General features: G+C 42.3%; 1 protein-coding gene across 5 annotated transcripts in view; it reads right to left on the minus strand.

Annotated features, from left to right (window-relative positions):
- Positions 1–24,136, minus strand: part of TACC3 (transforming acidic coiled-coil containing protein 3) — a 610,937-nt gene that overhangs the window by 495,864 nt on the left and 90,937 nt on the right. For all 5 annotated transcript variants that reach the window (XM_085642581.1, XM_085642579.1, XM_085642580.1 and 2 more), the window contains exons 3-4: positions 11,455–11,570; positions 6,669–8,585 (exon numbers count right to left, since the gene is read on the minus strand). In XM_085642581.1, coding sequence (XP_085498707.1) covers positions 6,669–8,585; positions 11,455–11,570 — 2,033 coding nt within the window. The remainder of the gene's footprint in view (positions 1–6,668; positions 8,586–11,454; positions 11,571–24,136) is intronic.

The raw sequence follows: 24,136 nt of genomic DNA on the forward strand, positions 1-24,136 counted from the left end.
ATCTAGACCTTGGCGCCCTATGGGGTCCCCAACCACAGACATAACTAAAGGGCCAGAGGAGCTTTCGGATATGCTGGTTCCAGAAGATCTAATACACCCCCGATCCTCGGAGTGTGCACCCTCCCCTACATTTTCAGCGTTCATAGCAGGACTCTTGCACAAGCCTCTCGAGAAGGAGGTAAGGGCTTGCCTCAGGGCAGAGTGCCCGCGCCCAGCCCTACCGAGCAAGGTGGCAATAACCCCAGAGGTTGACCCCAAGATGGCCACCATCTTGAAGTACATCCATGATCCGAAGAAGGGGATGGACTAATCGTGGAAATCGTGTCAAGTTAAGTTGCTAGACATAGCAGACCCCATCACAAAGGTTCTGTATTTGGTGGAGGAAGCCAAATTGGCAGGCTCCCCTCTCTCCCCAGAAAGAGTCTCGAACTGGGCCCAACACGCAACTTGTCTTGGGCAATGCTAATTGTGCCTTCTCTCTTTTTTGTTAAAAGTAGACCCCAACTATGTGAGCCACCGAAGGTCCCCACACCCGAAGAACACTGTATGATATAGATACCATTGCATGGATCCCGAGAGAGTCTGGGGAAATTGTGTCAGCCTCTGAGCCCTTTTGTACCTTTGTGCTATATGAAGTAATTATTTGTAAGCATGACAGACTTGTTATTTCAATAAACAGAATTTCAAAACAAAAACAAAAAAAGTAGACCCCAAGCTTGGAAACTTGGCAACTTCTGAGGCAGGCGCGGTGGCACAAGGCGGTCTCTTCGGATAACCGTTAATAAAGGAGCTTACCAGAATTGTTGCCACATTTACATCACTAGACCAGGCGCAATCCTCCATTAAGAGTTTTCCACCCTACAGTTTGTCGGAGTCAGCTGTAGCAGAGGGCGTTTAGCCGGCCGCTTCTACACCCAAAGCCCTCAAAAAGGCGGCAAGAAAACCAAAGACTCAGGCAGACAGGAGTACTTCCAGTCGAGACGAGGCTACAGAGGCTGCGGTGGCAGAGGAGCAGCCAGAGGCCAACCTCTGGCCGCATCAGGTGAGCCTTTCTCCCTTTCCACATCTAAAGGTGAGTGGCAGGTTGGCGGCTTTCGTACACAATTGGAAGGCTATCACCTCCGACGTATGGGTGTTGCAGACCATACAAAAGGTTTCAAATAGAGTTCTACGGTGTTCCCATGCAGGTTTGTCCTCGGCCACTGGTTTTTGCACACGATCAGGTTGACCTCATAGATCAGGAGGTAGCGGATCTGCTGCGAAAAGGAGCAGTTGTTCCCACACATCTTCACCCAAGGGGTTTCCTCAGCAATGTCTTCCTGGTAGACAAGACAGACGGGGAGCCAACAGCCGGTAATAAAGCTGAGGGAGTTCAACCAATGTCTCGTCTACCGCAAATTTCAAGATGGAGGGCATCTATCTGCTGCGGGATCATCTTCAACCAGAGGATTGGGTGGGCCAACTGGATCTGAAGGACGCGTACTTCGCAGTCCCCATTTTTCCTCCACACCATCGCTTCCTGCAGTTTCTGTGGAAAGACCAGGTGTTCGAAAGGGAGCGAGGCAAACTCTGTCTGTCCTCTGCCCCTTGGTGCTTCACCAAGGTTCTTAAGCCAGTGGTGGAAACACTCGGAGCCAAAGGCATTCACCTCATTTATTTGGACAACATTCTGCTCTTGCAGCAATGTCCTCTCCGTCTCTCACAACAGTTGGAAGACACAGTAGACCTCCTGGGGGTCGTGATCAATGCCAAGAGGGCGTTTGACTCCTTCTAAGCAGGTAACCTTCCTGGGGTTCGTCAGACTCAGTATCGCGCACCTTGTGTCTTCCGGCGAGGAAAAGGTCAAAGATCCGCAGAGAATCGAGGAGAGTATTAGCACGTTCCTCTACCTCGCTGAGGCAAATTGCTTGGTTGGCCTCCTGGCCTCATCAATTCAGCCAATTTTTCCAGGCCCGCTTCATTACAGAGCGTTGCAGCGCATGAAAGCCTCTCATCTCCGCAGGGGTCTGCAGTACTCAGACCAGGTGCCCATTACAGACGAAGTGGTGACTGGATCATATGGACGCCTGGAATGGCACAGCCATATTTGGTTGCGAACCAGACTTCGTGAGAGAGTCCGACGCCAGCAAGTCAGGCTGGGGGGCTCAGTGCGGGGACTCCTTTACAGGAGGAAAGGAGTCCACAGACTAGGGTCAGCTCCACATCAACTGCCTAGAATTGATGCCGCAATCCAGTGTTGGATGAAGAACAAGGAGTTTTACAGCGTGCTTCTGAAAGTGGACAACGTGTCGGCGGTCCGTTACATCAATCATCTCTGGGAAACGAAGTCCAAGGCCCTGGCGGATTTATCCAAAGATTTTTGGACGTTTTGCCTCTCCCACAACGTTTAGGTGACAGCGGAATATCTCCAAGGGGCTTCCAATGTAATAGCAGATTGGTGCTTCAGGAGCTGGTCGGACATGAATCTATGGCAATTACACCCACTGCTCCTTCAGAGACTCCACAACACGTGGGGCCCATTCGATGGATCTCTTCGCGTACCGTCTGGACCCCCAACTTCCGCAATTCTTCAGTTTGAAACCGGACACTCTTGCAACCGCAACAGATGCTTTCCTACAGGATTGGTCCAAGGAGACAGGGTATGTTTTTCCCCCATTTGCAATAATGAGAATCACGACGCAAGTCGGCAGACAACAGGAGAGGGTGGTTTTGGTCACCCGGTACTGGAGGTCTTAAGTGTGGTTTCCAGTTCTTCTGAAACTTTCCTGGTATTCTCCAATCCTTCTACCCAGAGATCCCTTTCTTCTGAGGGATCCCTAGGGCGATCCCCAACCTCTAGTACAGCAAGTGTGGATGCCCTTGTTAGCATGGCGGATTTCAGGCATCGCTGAAGAGTCTCAGGCCTAGTGACTGAGGCTCAGAAGCTATTGGGAGCGGCTTGGGCCGACAGCACAAACAAGCGCTACAAGTCAGCAAGGTCCAGATGGGTCGGTTGGTGTGTTTGGAACGACCAGGATCTCATGGGGTGCGAAGCGGTAGCCATTATGAACTTCTTGGCATCATTGGCAGCCCAGGGCCTGGCATACCGCACTATCAATTCTCACAGGTCGGCTATTTCAGCAGGCCACTTACCAGTCCTGGGAGCCCCAGTTGGTGAACACCAATTGATTTGCAAGTTGATGCGAGGGATTCACCTCACGCTGCCTCCGGAACTTAGGTATTCTTGGTTATGGGACTTCAATAAGGTCTTATGACTGTTCCAATTTTGGCAACCTAATAAATATCTATCCCGCAAGGAAATATCAGCTAAGCTGGCTATGCTCTTGTGCTTGGTATCTTGCCAACGGGAGTCAGATGTAGAGCTCTGGATATTTTTGGAGGGGGCTTTCATATTGTGCACAGAACAAAGTCGGATTCTAGAATAGGGTCATATCCAGCTTTCGATAAATCCCCAAAGCTGTGCGTGGTCAGATGCCTTTCAAAACGGTTTCGCCACCAACCACAGCCCGTTGGATCAGATGGGTGATGCAAAAAGCGGGTCTAAATGTCTCGCAATTTGTAGCACACTTTGTGAGGGAAGCAATGGCTTCTAAGGCTCTCGTTGGGAGCAAGGCTGGAGGATATTATAAACGCCGCAGACTGGTCATCGGATTCTAGGTTTAAAAGATTCTATTTTAAACCAGTTATATACATGGCATCATTGGTTGTGGATAAGCTTTGAACGAGCTTAATCCGCGCCTCCGGTCGTGAAGTAGAATGAAAAATGTCCTAGTAATCAGGACTGAAAGTTTCAATTCTATTAAGGGTGCGAGGATTATTCCCGCCCGAGGCTCAGAGAGACCTGTACCCAAACCGCAACATGGAGTCAAATGCACGTCAATGGGTTAACCCGTCCTTTGGGATAAGTATATATGTTTTGAAACTTAACCCTTAAGGGAGCGACCCCATGATGTAAAAAATTAACGTTTAGACCTTTGCTGTCCTCAGTAAAACGTACGGGTACCACGATCTAATGATGTGTGTACAGTTTCTTGGAGAATAGATTCATTGGTTTAGTCTTTGGCTTCTTCTAGGGTCTGAGGGTTCAAAGACAGATTGACAAGGTTTGGAAATATTGTGGTTACAGTCAAGAAAGAGGAAGTGACTTAGGAAGAGCACGCCCTCGGGAACCAGGAGGACTTCCAATTGGTGGATTGTAGAGCACACTTTACTGCATGAACTATGGGAATGATAGTTTTTTGTTGCTTAAAGTTGAAGCTGCTGGAGTAAGGAAATAAAAGAGGAGCATCATCCTCGCCTCCGCGTCCTTAATAGAATTAAAACTTTCAGTCATGATTACTAGGAAATTTTTCATTCCCATCCATGCGATGTGGAAAAAATTTGCATATATCTGAAACAGTGGGTGAGACTCACTAGCAAAGACAGAAAACATTGTTTCTGGAGTATGTTTGATGAAAAATGCTTAACCTATCTGAGAAGAGGAATGAAACCCCAAACAATAAGCAAGGCAAAGAACAGAGGGCAACATTTTTTTGGTATGACAAATCAAATAAACAGAAAAACAAGTCATGTCAATGGGATGAAGCATACCCAAGAGTGATTCCAGTAACAAATTAACTTAAGGAGCAGGGTTAGGGCATGTAATCCCTTCTGCCCTATCACCTCCTTACCCATTTCCACTAGGCACTGAACCCACAAAGGATGATTTTAGAGGTTCCAAATTTCTCCACACCAGCAGACGGTGCTCCAGGTGCAGCTGCGCCTGGAAATAGGTCAGCACTGACTGCACCACCAACAAGAGAGACAGCAAGACTAGGGGCTGACAGCAAAGCATTAGAGAACGGTGCATTCTGCTTAAGATGAGATATAGATTCAACCAATCCCACAACCCTGCTCTAGGCAGAGTCTGCTTCATACCCAGTAGGCACCAAACATATCCGGCTCATTAAAGAGCAACTCTGGCTCTTTGCCACAGATGCACCAACCCTAAGAAAATGTAATGTAGAGGGCACTATTTGCTAACTTGTCATTCCTAAAAAAATATAAGGGTGGAGTGGAAGAGGGTCTCTGTTGTGAAAAATGCTTAGAGACACAAGCAAGGCCACCAGGACTTAACAGGCCTCGAAAAATCTACTCGCCCACTCGCTATGGCGAGTAAGATTTCATCAGGGTGAGCTATATTTAGGGCCTACTGGCCCCTTCTGACGAGCTGACAAACCGTTCACTCACAAAGTGAAGGAGCATTAAAGATAGCTATAAATCTTGTTTAACTTGACACATTTATTCTGTGTTCAGAGACCAAGGTCAACATTCAAGAGTCAGTTTACATCTATAATTACTTTACTTTGACTGCAAAGTTCAAGGATTTTGTAAAGTGAACTGTCTGACACACATTTTGCACAAAAAGCATGAAATGAAAGGCTGTCATGTTTTATTCCAACACAATTAAATAGCTAAAAAGTGAACTTTACGAATATTTCTAATTAATTTCAGTCATTAAAAAAGCCCTTCTTTTGCAATTCTCTGCGACGAAAAAATATTTTAATAGGATGAAAACAAATTATAACACTTGATAAATATCCTTGCTGAAACCCAATTTCTAGTTTGTTTATACACTATATAGTTTTATAAGTAAAACTGCATGTTAGTGGGAACGATTATGGCCATTTCGATGGAAAATGTGCTTTCTGTAAATGACACTACCACCTCATGCCTTAATATATTAAAAAGAGTTTAACAAACTGAGAAATATTCCGTCCCCTACCCTGATAACAAGGCTATTGGTAAATTAAGAGGCAAGTCAGGGGTCCTATGTACCCTGTATGTGGGCAATATTATTATGCATGGATCAAAATTTTAGTCAATTAAATCAAACCAGGTTATTTTTTTGTACAGCAGGAATGCTTAACTCACATATTGGAAGCTGCGATCAGATGCGATTAAGAAAAAGGTGGATATGTAAAATAAAATATTGACCTATGATGACATAATGAGACCAGTTTATGAGTCAAGTACATTACAGTTAAGTAGATTATTCAAGTTACTAGACCTGCAGGTCTAGGATAATTTTTAGGATTTTAAGGCCTTAACACAATACATTAAGCACAGCAGACACATCCATACTGTTAATATCAATAGGCCCTAGAAAACAGATCCTTTGGCTTTAAAGACTGGGTCAAAAGAGAAAAGCAGAATGGCATAGCTGTCACATCAAATATGGGTTACATAATTAAACTATTACAAATCAGGAATGACTTTCTCAGTGGTTTTTAACCCAGACTCATGGAGCATCTTATTCTGCAAAATACTAGCAGGAGAACTGTATACAATTGTGAATGGAACAAGTCTACTTGTTTATATAATATGACCGTATTAAAAATGCCTCATGAACAATTTCTGGTCATATAGCAAGTCCGTCTGACCCAAAATGCAACTAAGTTTCCAATCTACAACTGGACTTCCCTACATCACAGCTACTTGTGTACACTAACGCAGCTCCATGTCCATTCTCATTTGGATTACTTTCCTGTAAATCAGGCAACTGCTTCTTGTTCAATAGCTTATATTTAATAGTTGTAGTTAACTTTCAACAGTCAAACATGGCATACTAGATGCAATCATGAAGTCACTTAAAAGTTCTTGGCAAGGTCATGCAATACATTACTTACTGATTAATGCACTCCGAAGATGCTTGAGTATCTGCTGGAGGTCTCAAATTCTGCAAGAAGGGGTCAGATTGCACAAGCGACAAGACTGGCTCCTTTTTCATTTCATCTGCAGAATTGCTTTTAGAGTGTTCAGGTGAAGAGGAAATTTTGGAGCCACCACAGCCAAATGGATTAAAATTTGGATCATCAAATTTATTCCAGTCAAATCCATAAGAAGCCTTTGGGACAGGGACTTCTTCCGCCAGGGTTTCAGCACACATCTCCTTGGATTTCTCAACTTCTTTTACTGGAGGAAGAGACGATTTTTTGGGTGGTACCTTTGTTCCCAGCCTTTTCCCCAGTTTCTTGGGTGGAGGTTTTTTAGGGGCCGCGTCTGAAAATCCAAAGTCCAACTTCACAGGTTCTGGTTTGAAAATTGAAGTAGATGGCAAAGATTCTGGATTCAAACTTTCTGCAGAGACTGCCAAATCAGGTTCCGAACCCATGTGCTTTGCTACACCAACTGGTGAATTCTGCAACTTTGACCCTCCAGTTTTGAAAGGATCAACTGCATCAATCTGCTCAGGGTCAAATTTATAGATTGCTTTACTAGGCAAATCTGTTCCTGCATCTGTATCAACTACAACACTGTTACCTCCTGTGCTTTTTGACTCTATTGCTGGAGAGTTTGTTATATCTGAATCCTCTATTTTATGAGGATCAGTGGAATCGGGATCATCAGAGTCCAATTTAAACAACTGTTTCACAGAGGACAGATGAGCTTTGTCAAGATCAATACTGCCAATTTCTCCATTTTGGCCTGAACCAACTATTTTGAAAAGTTCCATGGAGTCAGGCAGCTCTAATTTAAATGTGCCAGGTTCTCCACTATCGACTAGATCTGTATTTTCGGAAGAACGAACAGGGGAATTTTGCAGCTTCGATCGCCCCAAATCAAAAGGATCATTTGTGTCAATCTGCTCTGTGTTCAAACTAAACAAATCATTTGCAGCTAACTGCGGAGTGCCATTTTCAAAGCATGTGGCAGACTGCACAACCGCAAAATGATCAATGGCTTTTGACCCAAACACTGGTGTATCTTGCAGTTTGGGCTCCCCGGTTTTCAAAGGATCAATTGTTTCCAAAAATTCCAGGTTAAGCTTACACAAATCTTTTGAAGCCAATGTATGTATTTCGGAATCTCTGATTTTATCAACAGAGTCTGCTTCAACAGTTTTGAACCCACCCAGAGGTGAACTCTGCAGTTTTGAACCCCCACTTTTAAAAGGATCAAACATGCAGAGTTGATCTACATCCAAGTTTAGAATGTCCTTTGAAGCAGAAGGGTAGGTGACATCATTTTCCACTACATTTAGAACTTTAATATTATCTTGTAAAATACATAGGTCACCAGCAATTTCTGCTGCATTGTTCTGTATATCAACGGAGGTCTTTAATGCAAGCTCTTCAGAATCACAAAGCACATTTTCAGTTAAATTCTCAAACGGAGCAGATGGTTTTGGGGCATTTAAGATATTTTTTTCATCAATGTGTGAACTACACTGTACATGCTCCTCCAATAATTGGTAGTCCTTTGTGTTATCAAGATCATTTGTATTACTGCTTTGCAATTCTGTAGAGAAAGTTTTGACAGGTGGAGAGTTCTTTTTAACAATTTGGTCATCTGAAGATAATATTTCAGTGTCACTAGAGTCATTAGGAAACAAATTTTCAGAAGGACACAAAGGTTTGGTAGGGGAAGTTTGCATCTGAACAGAACTTGCGAATGGATTTAGTGTGTCCAGGTTATCAAAGTCAATATTGTATGCACCCTTGCTTGTTACGGGCATCTCATCATCTGGATAAGCGGCAGGGTTCAAGATACCACAGTGAGAATCCTTCACCACAGCTGTGCTGGTTTCCCCCAAATCGATTGATCTGTTGCAGAAGAAAATGCAAAAAGGTGATGTCTTTTTAAAAAAATCAAAGTAGACTAGCATGGCGGCATCATTGGGACGGCAAACAAAACAATGACTGCAATAAACCAACAAAGGCAATCATCCACAGATTTAATTAAGCTCCAAATAAAAGCAGAATTAAGCTTATAGCCAGCAATTGTGTAACGAAGGTTCATTTCATAAGCATGAATCAGTCAAAGCAAACATACCCTTTGGATGGAAAATTTCACAATACTCCCATGCATAATTTATTAAGTGCATTAAAACTAGCTACCACAAACAGCATGTACCCAAAGGACAAAAATGTGTAGAAGTAACTTCAAACAGAGGTCGATCACGACTCAGACACTACCAAATCGAAGTATACCATTTGCTTCAAAGTAAACACAAACAGAAGAGTGTTCGGCTTCTTTAATAAAGCCAGTCAGCAAGAGAAAACAAGCCAGAACTTAGTTTTTTTTATAGATTAAATCATAGTTGCCAAATTCATTTAAAAAATATGGTCAACTTTAAGCCCATGTTTAATTTATCTAAAGTAACGTTTCTTCATTTGACACCAAAGCATTTTTATTTCTAGAACTACATTCAAGATCTAAAATACTCGAGGCTGAATATAAAATTAACACCTATGATGCCATTCTCAAATCTTTAAACGTACTATCCATAAACCGAAGGTAAAGCCCTAAACAATACATAAATCACTTATGGAATGAACCTTTTAGATTTTGCCTGCTATCCGAGAATCTATACCTACTCCATCAAGACCATCTAGTCCGTAGCAGTGAGTTTATATTGTACCGAAAACACCTCCTACCCAATAGGACAAACATTCCTCTTACTGACGATTATACTCCACTGGCATTTTTGAATGAGTAGGCTCGAAATATGTTAAATGACATCTCTCCGTTTTGAATACAGCGCAGGAAGCAGCAAGCCACCTTCATACCCAATTATCCCTAAAAAAGAGTGACTTATTCCGATATGACAGACCATCTAATAATTTATAGCAGTGATCGTGCCAAGCAAGTCAAGGTGAGCTTAATGAAGTTAAATGCCAAACTGGCATATTACTGTAATTTAACACCATCATGCGAACACTTAAAATATGTTTTCTGTGCCGTTTTCTTTGAAAACTGTACTAGTAATTGGACATTAAAAAAAACTACATGTTTTCACTAGTTTGCAAGCTCGACAGTTCTACACTGAACCAACATGAACCACACTAACACCGTTTCCATGACTTAAGCAGTCAATCTGACGTGGGCAAAATGCTACCTACAGCAAAGGATTGATTCAAAACGTTGCAGTAGAGAACGTTGACGTCCAAGCACAAGGACTCCCGTTTCAGCTCCCTCTAATCATTATGACCGAAACCACTGCTTTGAAGTGCCAAAAGAACCCATTGTCTAGAATCTCAAAAGAAAGCAGATTTGAAATACAATTCTTTAAAAAACGTTACCAGCCACACATCTGCACTGGACAAACTGTTCTTGCCACATCTAATCAGCACAGAAGTCAAAGATACTACAAATAAAGACAGGATGCTAAAACAATAGTGAAATACAAAATGCTATTTAACTATCATTAAGTTGTGGCCAAATGTTTCACAACTACATAAAATGTTCCTATAAAAATCATCCAAATTATACCAAAAATGCCCTTTAAAAAAAAATATATATAAATGCTTTAAAGTGTTTCCGAAAAGCAAATGCTTCTCTTAACTAGTAGTGCCTTTACCACTTTAAAAACTTAATTTCTTAATCATCCAAGAAGTCAACCGATTGGTATTAGATGGTAAAAAACCAGATGACATTTTAATCTTCACCAATTATCATTTGTATTTGATATCAATTATATACTTATCAATAGCTCTGTTGAATTATTTTCTATTAAATGTACTCTACAATCTATTAAATGTACTCAAACTTGGTTTCACATGTATTCACTCTAAGAAAAAAAAAAAATCTATGTAATAAAACATAATGAAAGATTCTGTCTTAAAGTTACTAGGCCTTCATTCTTTAGATCATTTCCCCCCCACCCCCCAAAAAAGGTGCAGATTTCCTTTATTAAATAGATATGGAATGTTTGTACGCATTAAGAAAATCCCTTGGCATGACAAATATTTAAAGGTAAAAAAATATATTTAAAAAAAAAAAAAAAAAAAGAAGATCGAGCCCAACTGAACGCAAAAGTCTGAACTTACTCCAATTTAGTAGGTTGTACTTCAATTTTACACATTGATGACACCAATTTCAGAAATTTTGCCTAACGAGGTGCATGTCACTCAAAAAGCTCAATCGGTCTAAACTAACTTTCTGTTTTACAGCAATTTAAGATTGTGCGTTTACTTCTATTTTGAACATGCACTGCACTAAGTCTCTGTAACCATCAACTGCTTGCTATATGCCAAATTCCCTCCCAAGTTCTCCTCAAAACCTGTTTCAAATATAGTATCTCACATGGCTTGCTGTTTTTCAGTACTGCTCTCACTGGTTACTGTATAGCATATTGGATGTGCAACCTATATTTCAGATCAGATTATTTCGTCCGATACACTCCTTGCACTCAAACCTTAAAATCTTACTTCATACGACGCTCCCTCCACCGATTCAGTTCATTAATGTATTTAAAACTCGGTAACAAGATTTTCAATTCAAATGGCGTTAGTTTAATTAATTCTATTACTAGCTGTAAACCCATTTTCCCTCTACTCATTCTAGTCATACAATGCTCCCATTTTGTCTTAATTTTGTAGTGGACTTAAGGGTGTTCATAAAAAAATAAAAATAACGGTGAAGACCGATATAGGCCTACTTTCTTTGTTACTTGAATTTTAACCAACCTACCCAGCAATGTGGTCTGTAGCGTAGCTGTCAATCAATGCGCAATCTTGTTTGCTTCCCACGTCAGGGGTCATAATCTTCTGTGTGAGAGGATCACGCACTGGTGTTTGAAAAGTTACCTAGAAATAAGAACTTAGAAACGTTACAAACGCAAAATGATATCTATGACAAATAACACAACTGTTATTCTAAGAGAGATGAAGGTTCAAGTTAAATCACTTGGGAAACAATATCCACTGCACCATTACATTATCTATACCACTTATTAAAAAGCAAACAATACAAGATGCTACAAGTGGTTCTTTGGCCCAGGGCAAAGTGTGATAGAGGAGTCAAGGTGCATGTGACAGGATTAGCATCATTGAACGACCCCTCTTCAGATTTGCATATGTTCCTGGACTCTTTCCCTTAAAAATATAAACTAAAGCAGACCCGCATTTACATTGCGACAGAAAGAATCATTCAACACTGAAGCCCAATGGGGGATGGTTCCAAGAAATGTCTTCTATTACTAAAGGCAAAAAGGATTACGGTTCCAAATCAGAGAATAGTACATTACTTAAAGGAATCATGGTTCAGTTAGCCTCAAACTCCTTTTAACAGTATAAAAAAAAAAAAAAAAAAGCAAATTTTACCATTATTTCATGCACTTATAAATAAAATTAGTTCTGTGCACCTTATGATAAATTAATAAAATTAGAGAAACGCTCAAGCTCCTTGCTGCTTTCAGCACACTTCATTTGCCTTTTTTTCCATGGTTTCCCTCCTGCCAATTCTTTACCTCCCTTGTCGCCAGTTTAATCCTGAACACTCCCAGACTCAACTCCATTGCATTTCACTTGGAACCCTTACCCTGGAAGCCAGTGTAGGAACAAGTGGTTTGTAAGTCACTTTGTTTCACTCACAAGGCCATACTAACTCTTGGGCCACTATATATTAGGAAAAAACCTTTCCATACACTCCAGCTACTTTTTTTGCAAACACTTCCAGTTATCACTAAAAGAAGGAAACCTCAAATAGGAGTCAGATCTTTCTCTCATCTGGCAACCAAACTCTAGAACTCTTTGCCAGAGATATTAAGGAATACCTCCAAACACCTATCTTTCTGAAAACTATTCAAGAAATGGCTTTTTAGACAAAACATCTCCCAAGCCATCTACCACACAGATATGAAATAAGCACCTGGATGCACTGTTGGGTAGCAGTTTGTGCATTATAAATAACTTCTATTTACCTACTGACATTTTAGACAACCCATCCTTGAAGTAAAGAGCTTCTTAAAATAAAAACACCCCACTCCCTCTTTCCTCATTCTATAATCTGCCCCTTTCACACTCCATTGTTCATGCAGTGGTTTGAAAATGGCTATGGTGTCGCTCCAAAATTATATTGCCACCATATGAATGGCCTTCAATAATACATTGCAAATCCCTCACAGTATCTCACAACTCCCACATATAGCCCAACAAACACCTGCTTAAGAGATAGTTTTACACTCAAATGCAGTATTTGAGGTTTCCACTTAAAAACTAGGAGATATATATATATATATATATATATATATATATATATTCACTTAAAAAACCATAGGTTTCACACAGGTTATAGTTAGGTGGACATTTCACTCGTAAAAAACCAATGAAATTCGACCCGTTATAGTTAGTTGAGAGAACTATAACTCGCGCGAGTTATGGGGCAAATTCATGGATGGTAATTTTAAGCCAAAAAGGAAGATTTTAAAGAAAATCTCTCCCCTAAACACAGTTGACGTGCAGCTGGCTGTAGCCAATTGCATAAAGCCAGCTAGAGCTTTCAGCTGGCGCCACACACACACACACACACACACACACATTTCCCAAATAGGAGGCTGGCAGAGAAGATGCAGCTAGTCTAGGAAGAAATAAGCGTAAAAGGGAGGGATTGGCCAAGCATAAAACAGTGTCCTGGGACGTGTTGGGAGTACAGTGAGCTGGGAGTTGGTGAACAGACATGCGTGGCCAAGTGAGATCCAGCAAAGGACTGGCGCAACTGGAATATTCCAGGCAGAGACTACAGGGCAAGCTCAGACGCCATTGATGTCCCAGTAGAGAGAGCAAACTCACACAGATCAACTCAACTCTCAAACAGCACAAAGAAGCTGCAAGTTAAACATGAGCAGGTGAGCCCTCAGTCTTCAGGCAATGGACCCAAAGCAAGAATAGAGCCATATGTTGAAAGACTGATGGTGGCGGCGGAACAGAGGAGCCCTATCCTGGGAAGAGATAAGGGTGAAGTGTGTGTGCCAGTGTTCCCTGGAGGCATGGTTGGGCGGGATCATGATTGGTGGTGGGTAGTTTAGGGTCAGTGAAGAAGCACAGAGACAAGGGTTTGGGGCATCTAGGCCAGAAGCAAAGTGTGGCATCTTTTCTCAGACACAGTGCTGGTGCCGTGCTATGGTGATCTCGATTCTGAAATGACAGGAAAGAGGATTCACCTGTAGGACTGGGCGGCTGGAAGATGCAACAATCGCAGTGAGTCTTAACTCCCAGGTAAACCAGAGAAAGCAAGGCACAGGAGCAGAAATGAGAAAGTGTCACTTAAACCGCGAGCACAATCAAAGATCGGTTATCCCCAGGAGGAATCTTGTGCACTAATGGCCTATCTGGGACAGTGTAGGTTTCCCTTTCTAAATGGCACTGGTCAACAGGATGGGGCAAGAGTGTGGGCACGTCAGTCTTCCCAGTGAAGCAGGTCAAATCAGGGTTAGGTTGCACAGAACATTTCCTATGCTTTGTGTTTTTGGTCGCAATCGTATGAGGCGGTAGAGGAGTAGAAGTTCATGATCAAGGAAGTGTTCAACAAGTAGTAAAGTGGGAAAGATCTAGCTCCTCAACCAAAAAGTCAAGTAAACTCAGTGTCTGAGGAGCACATGCCCTCTTCCAGAAGGGAAACTGAGGCAGTAAGAAAAAGTTCAGAGTTGAGAGAAAATGGAATCCTGGTTTAGAATGGACTCTTGAAATCCATATTATATACTAATCTAGAATATAAGTGAAAAACAATATTCATTTCTGCATTGGCACATATGAATACTAGGAAGGTATATACTAAAAAAATAAAGTTTATCTAGGGGCTAAAAAGAGCAGCCCAGGCTTTCAAATATTAATTAGAAATGCAGGTCGTATTTCAACGTAGGGTAATAAAGAACCAATACGTATACTGCTATACATATAGTAGAGGCCAATAGAAGGTTTCCCTCAGATTGATTACCTTTTGAAAAAGATTCAGGCAGAGAAATCTTGGAGGCACCAACCTCTGAAAAGGAGGTCGCAGGGAATTGAAGCCTTACCACAAAGGTGCCCAGACATATACAAACAACTTTCCTAAGTCATTGCCCAACAACCTTTACCAATCCTTACCGACTGACTGACAATTCATACAGGGTTACCTCTTCAGTGGAGGAAGTTATGATCTCTGTCATTCTTGACCAGCAAGCACCCTTCCCAATGTACATCCTTTAGGCACCTCACACTCCTCAATCTAGATACTAAGATCTTTATTAATATCTTGGCCATTGGACGAGAGAGAGATGTCAACGTTAGTATATACAATTTAAGCGGGCATTGTTGCACTGAGTAACAAAGGATATACCAAGATGATAATCACTCATCACTGTAATGTAATTGCACTTATATAGCACTTACTACCCCTGACCAGGCGCTGAAGCGCTTTTTCGACAAGTAGCACGCTACTACGGAACCCATAAAAAGATTAGTGTTGAATTAGTATAGTGAAATATCAAAGTAATTTGAGTGGTGGATAGGTTAGTCAGTTATTTGGATTCCGAAAGATAGCGGAGGAATAGAAGAGGGAAAAAGGTCTGCATGTATATAGCGCTTGTTTCCCCTAATGGGGAGTTGAAGCGCTTTTTTTTTTGGCAAGTAGAATGTTACTCTGGAACCCATAAAGGATTAGTGGTGAATTAGTATAGTGAAATATGAAAATTGAGAAGTGGACATCTTAGTCTGTTATTTTGATTGAAACGAATAGTGTAGGGATAGAAGAGTAAAGGATTTAGACTTTTTGAGAGGTCATAGCAGTAGGAGGCGGCTTGGGATGAGTAACAAAGGATGTGCAGGGTAAAAGTCAGAGGGAAGAGTTTAGAAAGGCTTGTTGGGGGGGGGGGGCGAAATCGGTATAGTAAAAGGTGTCAGATGGAGGAGGGGGTAGAGTAAGTGAGAGTCTAGAAGGGCTATTTTGGGGATCTTACTAGTGGTATGGAATGAATGAGAGTGGATGTAGAGGATATATTGATAGAGGTATAGGGTGAAAAATAGGGTAGTGCATTGAATATGCTTTTTGTTGTTGAGAAAAGTAATATATAGATACAAGTACACGGAAGGTACATGGATTCATAAAGGAAGTATGTATATGTAGATTAAAGATGCATTAGGTACTCTTTTTAAAACAATTATTCTACATGCTTATGTGAAGCAATACACATATAGGTACATCTCTACAGTAGAAATAAATGCTTATATACAGAGGGAGAGGCTGTATATTTCTGTTTGCACATGGTGCTTATGTGGGGAAGAGCCAATTCTTGGGTAGTTTTCTGAAGATAAGGTGGGTGTATGTGGATGTTATGTTGGGTGGTGGCGGTGTAAAGAGATCCATAGTTAGGGCTTGAACAGAGAAGGCTGTTCCACCTGTGTTTGTTTTCTTGCATCTTAGGATTTTGAGGTGAGGCGCCACTCTGGAGCGGAGGTTCCTTTGTTGAATGTGTATGGCGATTTCATTCCCATGTATTGCTTTGTGGGTGATACAAAAGCAGCTCTAACGTGGATCTTCTGGCAACCGGTAACCAATGCAGGGCTTTCAAAAGCAGAGGAGATGTGGTCTTGCGGTTTGATATGCAAGAGTAGTCTGGCAACCGAGTTCGGAATTCGTTGTAGTCTTTTCATGGCCATTAAAGGGTGATCCGTGGTAGAGGCTATTGGCGTAATCGAGTTTGCACAGAGCAAGGGAGATGGTAGCTTGGACCTAGTGTGGGGATCCCAAATAGGGGAAGATTTGTTGCACAGTTTTTATAGTAACAAAGCTTGATCTTGCTTGTTTGTACACTTGGGCATTCAGCGATACCTTGGAGTCCAAGGTCATTCCGAGGTTTATTACTTTCTTCGATATTTTAGGCGGTGAACCCAGTTCATCAGGCCAGGCGGCAAGCGGGTCATAACGTTTCCAATCACCACACGTATTTCAGTTTTGGAAGCATTCAATTTGAGATGGCTCCAAGTCATCCATTGATATATGTGTAGTGTCCATGTTATCTGTGCTTACGTTCTATGATGGAGTGTTATTGTATCACTGGGGTTCTAGGTTCTATGATGGGTTGACTGTTCATTAGCAGTTAGAGTCCGTCCTGTGTGGTTGTTTAAGTTGTCCTCTCTGTTGGAATAAATCTACCTGGAATCCACTTGTTGTGAACCGTGTGCTTACTTCACACTGGCGACGACTGGGAGTCAGAGGAGGACAGCGTTCACTATTGAAGACGCTTTCAAGGTATTGATGCTATGTGTTTTGATTGCACCTGCGGCTGTTCGCTCGTTTTGGAAGTGGCGTTGTGGAGTAGTTAATACTTGTGCCTTTCACATTCTCTTTGTGATCTGCACGGTGTGAAACTGTTTTGCGCTTTGATTGCGCCTGCGGCAGTGTGAAATCGTTTTGCGCCTTGATCGCGCCTGCGGCAGTGTGTGGAATCATCCTGCGCTTTGATCGCGCCTGCGGCAGTGTTTTCACCAATTTGGGGAATTTTAAGGCGGAATTACTGGCGTGTATAGGCTGCGGAGATTGTAGCGGTTGTTCAAGAAAAGAATTTGAAAAACTACACTCACCCGCTCGAGCTAGCTCTAGCCGCAGCGTTCTTATCTGGAACCAGTTTCTACATCATCTGGATTACGCGCTTTCCTTCTCACGGAAGATTCCAAGTCAGCAAAGCATGCTGGGAGCGTGATGATGTCACGCGTTTTTGGCCGCCATCTTGGATTGGTCTAGTTTCGAATACTGTGATCAATTTCGACAACTTTATTTCGTGCAACAAGCAACATTACCTGTCTTATACAATTTTATTTTTGTTTTAAAAGAAAAAGAGTGAAGTCTCGTTTCTCATTTTCATTTAAATTTATATTTTTCATTTTTTTTTTCTTCTTCTTTTTCCTTAATCAAATTCATTTATTTTTGAAAAAAAAAAAACGAACAAGACTCTAAGCAACTTTATTTTGCATATTTTTTTTTATTTGTGTAAAAGCAACTAGGAGTTTTATTAGTATGTCTAATATTTCGGCACCACCACATTTCTTGCCTGCAGCTGGAGATCCTAAAATGGAATGGGATTTATGGTATCCTATGTTTTTAGCTTACGTTGAGGTTTTAGAGGAGGAAGGTTGTTCCCCAAAAAGGAAATTGGATTTGTTAAGACACTGTCTAGGTGGTCAAGGGATCAAAGAATTTGATAATTTACCTCCTCTCGAGAGCACTGAGGGTGTAAATGTGTTTGAGGTAGCAGTTAAAAAGATGAGCACCAGATTCGGGAAGAAAATAAACATTGTGATGGAAAGATTTAAATTTTATTCCCGTGCTCAAAAGGAGGATGAATCTATTGAAAACTATGTGTCAGCTTTACGTTCTCTTGCTGGTTCTTGTGCATTTGATACCATCAATTACGAGCAAGTGCTTAGAGACCAGATAATGATGAAAACTAAAAGTAAAAAGATACAAGAGAGGTTGTGGTTAGGCACTGAATCTTCTTTGAATGCCGTGGTCAATATTGCTAAAGGCATAGAACAATCTGAGAAGTTTGTAAGTGAAATCAGAGGTCAACCTTCTATTGTCAACGTTAAAGCACAAGATCCTGTAGCTGAAGTTTCAGTTGTGAAGCCTCAGGTTTTTCAGAAGAAAACTCCTCCTGTTTTTTTTAGAAGAGATCCAAATTTCAAGGACAATAAATTTAGCAACAGGAGGAATCCTGTGATCTGCTATAGGTGTGGCAGTTTTGAACATGTTGGCAACTATAAGGGATGTCCAGCATGGACTAAAGTTTGTGTTAAATGTAAAAAGCCAGGTCATTTTTGAAAAATGTGTAGGTCCCAACAAAAAGTTAATTGTATTACCTGTGATGAAGAGGAGATTGTTACAGAGTTCAATGAATTTAATTGCATCGCTTGTGTTTCTGAAAACAATTGTAAAGGGTTTCCATCTGGATCCATACTAATAGATGGAAAAGAGGTCATGATGATGATAGACTCGTGTGCGTGGTACTCCATTATTGGTAGGGATCTTTTCTTAAAACTATGGGAGAACAGAATATTATTACCTCCAGATATTAAACCTGGTAGTTATTCAGGGCACAAAATTGCACTCGAAGGTTATTTTTGGACAGATTTCTCTTTTAAAGGGAAGTCCATTAAAGGGAAACTATATGTAGCAACTAAAGGGGTATCTATACTTGGGTGGCCCCATCAACAAGAATTGGGCATAAAATTAGATCCCAATGCAACTCCACCAGTATACAGTATTTTTAGTGGGGATTGTGTCGATGACATTAAAAAAATGTTTCCTAAAGTGTTCAGTGATCAACTTGGGGAATATGCAAACTTTAAACACAAAATAATACTTAAGGATTCTGCTATTCCTGTGAGACATAGGGTCCGTAATGTTCCCTTAGCATATCGTGACAAGTTAAAAGACATGTTGAAGGATCTAGTGTCAAGGAATGTTATAGAACCTATAGAATCATCCCCATGGGTTTCTCCGGTGGTTCTTTCCCTTAAAGGCAACGGAGATCTTAGGCTGTGTGTTGATCTCCGTAGCTTAAATAAGGAGATTTGGATTGATAGACATCCTTTACCCAACATTCATGAATTGATATCAACTTTATCTGGTGCGTGTGTGTTTTCCACAGTTGATTTGGCGAGTGCATACCACCAGATTGTGTTACATGAACAATCCAAATGTTTGACAGCTTTCATTACTCCGGAAGGCATGTTTCAATATAAGAGGATGCCATTTGGTTTGGCTAGTGCCGCTTCGGTCTTTCAGAGAATCATGAAGGATGTCCTGGAAGGTTGCCCTGGTGCCATAGCCTTTCAGGATGATATTCTGATTTTCGGAAAAGACTCTGAAGACCATGATTGCAATCTAAAAAAGGTGCTGAATAACATACAGTGCAAAGGTTTAACGCTTAAGCTTTCCAAATGTAAATTCAGAAAAGATAATGTGGAATATTTAGGCCACGAGATTTCAAGAGAGGGTATCAAACCAAAAATGGATCATGTGGCTAGTATTACTAAAGCTCCGCCTCCTTCTTCTAAAGATCAATTGTTGTCATTCTTAGGTTTAACGGAATTTTACAGTAAGTTTGTTAAGAATTATGCTTCAAAAGTGTTTCCGTTGCGCAATTTACTGAAGAAAAATGCTAAATTCATCTGGGGAAGTGAGCAAAAGTTAGCTTTTGAAACACTTAAAAATGAGATTTGTGTGGCTCCGTTTTTGAGACCTTTTACTATTGGTGGGGAATGTATAGTAGCAGTAGACGCTAGTAACACTGGGTTAGGCGCTGTGCTTTTACAAAAGAAATTTGGGGAGGAGTATGTTGTTTCGTATGCCTCAAGAACTTTAAAAGGAGCGGAGGTTAATTACTCTACTATTGAAAAGGAATTACTTGCGTGTACCTGGGCTGCGCAGCATTTTAGGCAATTCTTATGGGGGACAAAGTTTCAATTAAGGACTGACCATAAACCTCTGATAAACATGTTAGCGGCTGGTGGTGGTAGAACTTTGACTGCTCGTTTAGCCAGGTTAGCTGCTAAACTGCAGGAATATCAGTGTTCAGATGTATATATTCCTGGCCGTTTGAATGTTCATGCGGATTGCATGTCTCGGTTGTCTTTAGATGAGTGTTCTGGGGTAAGTATTGCCTCTGAGGAATGTGACGTAGCTTATACTATGGAAGATGTGAAGGAGAGTATAAGTTTGAGTGCTATCTCGGAGGAGATTTGGTTCAAGGCAACGTCGGAAGATGATGTTTTACAAAATGTTGTAAAGTAAAGTACTTACAAAGAGGATGGCCGGAAGAAAGGAAGTTGAGTGGTGATTTGAGTTCGTTTTGGAAAGTGAATGATGAACTCATGTTTTTGCATGGATTCGTAATTAGAGGTGATAAGATTGTTCCACCTCTAGGTGTTAGAGAACAGTTAGTAAAGTTGTCACATGAAGGACATTTAGGAATGTCTTCCACCAAACGTCGTTTGAGAGAATTTTATTGGTGGCCTAGCATGGATGGTATGGTGGACAGGTGGGTTAGAGATTGTATGCAGTGTTCTAAAAGTGACAAATCGGTCAAGCCTCTATCTGTGGGGATTTCACCTATTGAGTATTCCTTGTGTCCTTGGAGCAAATTAGGAATTGATATTATTGGTCCTTTGAATTTTTCTTCTGCTAAACAGGTCTTTGCGGTGGTTTTAGTGGATTATTTTTCGAAATGGCCAGAAGTCAAGGTGGTAGACAAAATAACCTCTAACCATATCATAGAATTCTTGGATAACATCTTTAGTAGAGAAGGCATTCCATCTGAATTAGTTTCTGATAATGGGCCACAATTTATTAGTCATGAATTTGAAATGTTTCTAAACAAATGTGGGGTCACGCACAAAAGGGTTTCTAACTATAATCCAATGGCTAATGGTCAGGTTGAGCGTTTTAATAGGGTTGTAAAGGAATCTATACAGTTAGCTATTAAAAGTAATATTGATTGGAGGAAGGCTTTACGGGCCACTTTGCACACATATCGGATGTCCCCTCATTCTGTTACAGGTTGTTCTCCATTTGAGATGTTAAGGGGAAGGAAGCCGTCCTCTAAGCTCATTGGCGCATTTCCAATGTCTTTCGGGGCATTCTAGTTGAAGGATTATTTGTGGGTCATCTGCATAGTTCTAGCAAGCGAGATGAAATTCATCAGTACCGGTAATGACTTCATGCAGATGTTGAAAAGCGAGATGACAGAGCCTGGAGGGACTCCAGCTTTTGTGGAGTATGGTTTGGACATTTGTTCTGTTTCTAAGGTAGGACGTGATCCAGTCTAGAGCAGTCCCCTCTATGCCGGTTTTGTAGAGTCTTTGTATCAGAGTGTCATGGTCAACCATTACAAAGGCAGCGAGAGGTCCAAGAGGAGTAGCACAACAACCCTGTTGCGGTCAACTATGTTCTTCAGGTCATCCCAGATGGCAAGGAGGGCAGACAGAATCCTGTTTGGAAGTCTGAAAGTAAGGCATTCTCTTCAATGAATTGTGACATCTGGACGAACGCTGCTCTGTCAGTTTGCCCAGGAAAGGTCCATTTGTAATGGGGCTGTAGTTGTCGGGGTTTAGCGGGTCCAAGTTTGTTTTCTTCAGTAAAAGGCATTTGTAGGACGTTTTTAGTTCTTCTGGAAATATTCCGGTAGTTAATGATTTGTTGAGGATTCTTCTTACTCGAAAGGCAGCAGAGGTTGTTAGAAGAATGGTCTTGAACTTTTGCGGTGTACACAGGTCAGAAGGGCTGCCAGCAAGCCTGCTTGCTTTGATCAAGTCCATAAATTTGTGTGAAATGTGTTGGAAGTAACAGAGAGGCGGAGTTAGAGTATTTTTGGATTGTTGTTTTGTAAAAGGGTTAGTGCTGGTGCTTTGTCTCAGTTTTAAGTAAGAGTCCATGTCTGCATTGTCCGTGTAGTGATTTGCCAGTTTGTCTGAAATCTTGAGTAACGTGATTAGTTCCTTCCAGGCAATTTGGTTTACGAAATTCATTGAGCATTTTATAGAACTCTTTATTTGAACATTTAGTATTTTGCTTTTTCGATCGCTGATTTGTATAATCTTAATTTCTTGTAGGCGAAGTGTGTCTTGTTTGGTTTTTGTTTTGAGCCAGCCACTTTGCAGCTTTCTAATTTATACTCTTATGTCGCTGTATTTCTCCAAGGTGCTTGTTTTCTCTTGTTCTGTGGTTTTGAGTTGCATCATGATATCAAAAGCTTCCTGTAGCCCCTCAGTTTTTAAATCAATCAATCAGGGTTTTACAAAGCGCGGTACTCACCCGTGAGGGTCTCAAAGCGCAGGGGAGGGGGGGGGGGGGGGGGAGGAGGGGTTGCAGCTCCGGGTCAGTCAAAGAGCCAGGTCTTGAGGCTCTTCCTGAAGGTGTGCAGAGTGGGGGGGGGGGGGGGGAGCGTCTGATGTGGACTGGGAGCTCGTTCCAGGTCTTTGCTGCGACGTAGAAGGCTCTTGCGCCTGCTCTGGTTCTGCAGATGCGTGGGGTCTCTGCCAGGGCGAGCTCGGCGGAGCGGAGGTCCCTTTTGGGTACATGGAAGGAGACATTCGTTAAGGTATTTGGGACAGATGTTGTGTAAATGTAAAATGTAAATGTAGTTGAGCTTATATAGCGCACAGCTACCCGCTGTGGGTTTCCCGGCGCTTGCTTAGGGAACCCGTCCTGGTATTCCCCTGTGAGATAGCAGGGTATCCACAAGGTGAAAGTCAGGCATCCCGCCGCGAGGGGCCGTTGTGGAGATTAAGCAAGCTATTGCCCAGAGTCGCAGAGTGTGAACCCGTGAGTTGAGGAAGCACCGGGGCGAGAATTATCGAGTGTGTGGAATTTTTAGCCCAAGATCCGCCAAGGCGGGGAATTGAACCCTGGTCCAGGACCGATCTCAGCTTCCGGGTCTGCCGCCTCTAACCCCTGAGCCACACTTCTCCACTTCTCCTTCTTGTGGAGGAATTTGAAGGCGTGGGTGAGTAGCTTGAAAGTTACTCTTCTCAATGTGGAGCCAGTGGAGAGGTCTTGTGGGTGTGGAGTCATGTGCTCGTGTCGGGGGCTCAGAGGACGAGTCTGGCTGCGGTGTTTTGGATGGTTTGGAGCTTGTGTCGCAGGGTTTTGTTAACTCCGGCGTTACCGTAGTCCAGTCTCCTAGTTACGAGAGCGTGGGTGACGGTCTTTCTGCATTCGTGGGGGATCCACTTGAAGGTCTTGCTGAGGGAGTTGAAGCAGGTCGAGGTGACGGCGTTGATCTGGAGGGTCATGGTGAGGAAGGACTCTAGGATGATGCAGAGATTCCATGCGTGGTTCGTCGGGGTGTGTGCGTTCCCGAGGGCAAGGGGACACCAGGAGCTGTCCCACGCCGTGGGGGAGGGACCGAGAAAGAGGACCGCTTTCTTCTCTGAGCTCAGTTTTAGGTAGCGGCCACTGATTCAGGCTGCGACGTCTTTCATTCCTTCTTAAAAGTTTAGTCTGGTGTCTTCGGGGTTCTTCGTGAGAGAGAGGATGAGCTGGGTGTCATCGGCGTAAGATACTATGCTGAGCCCATGCTGTCTGACAATGGCTGTCAGGGGGGCATGTAGATGTTGAAGAGCGTGGGGCTGAGCGAGGATCCTTGGGGTGCTTCGCAGTTGATCTCTGTGGGTTCGGAGAGGAAGGGTGGGAGTCTGATCCTTTGGGTTCTGCTGGTGAGAAAGGATCGGATCCAGTAGAGGGCGGTTCCCTGTATGCCGGCGTCGTTGAGTCTGGCAGCAAGTGCGTGGTGGGGGAATGGTGTCGAAGGCTGCGGAGAGGTCTAGTAGGATGAGGGCCGCAGTGTGGCAATGGTCGAGTAGCATGCATACATATGTCATCAGTGGCGGCGAGGAAG

The sequence above is a fragment of the Triturus cristatus genome, chromosome 2_2 (assembly GCF_964204655.1).
Source record: "Triturus cristatus chromosome 2_2, aTriCri1.1, whole genome shotgun sequence".
Lineage (NCBI taxonomy): Eukaryota > Metazoa > Chordata > Amphibia > Caudata > Salamandridae > Triturus > Triturus cristatus.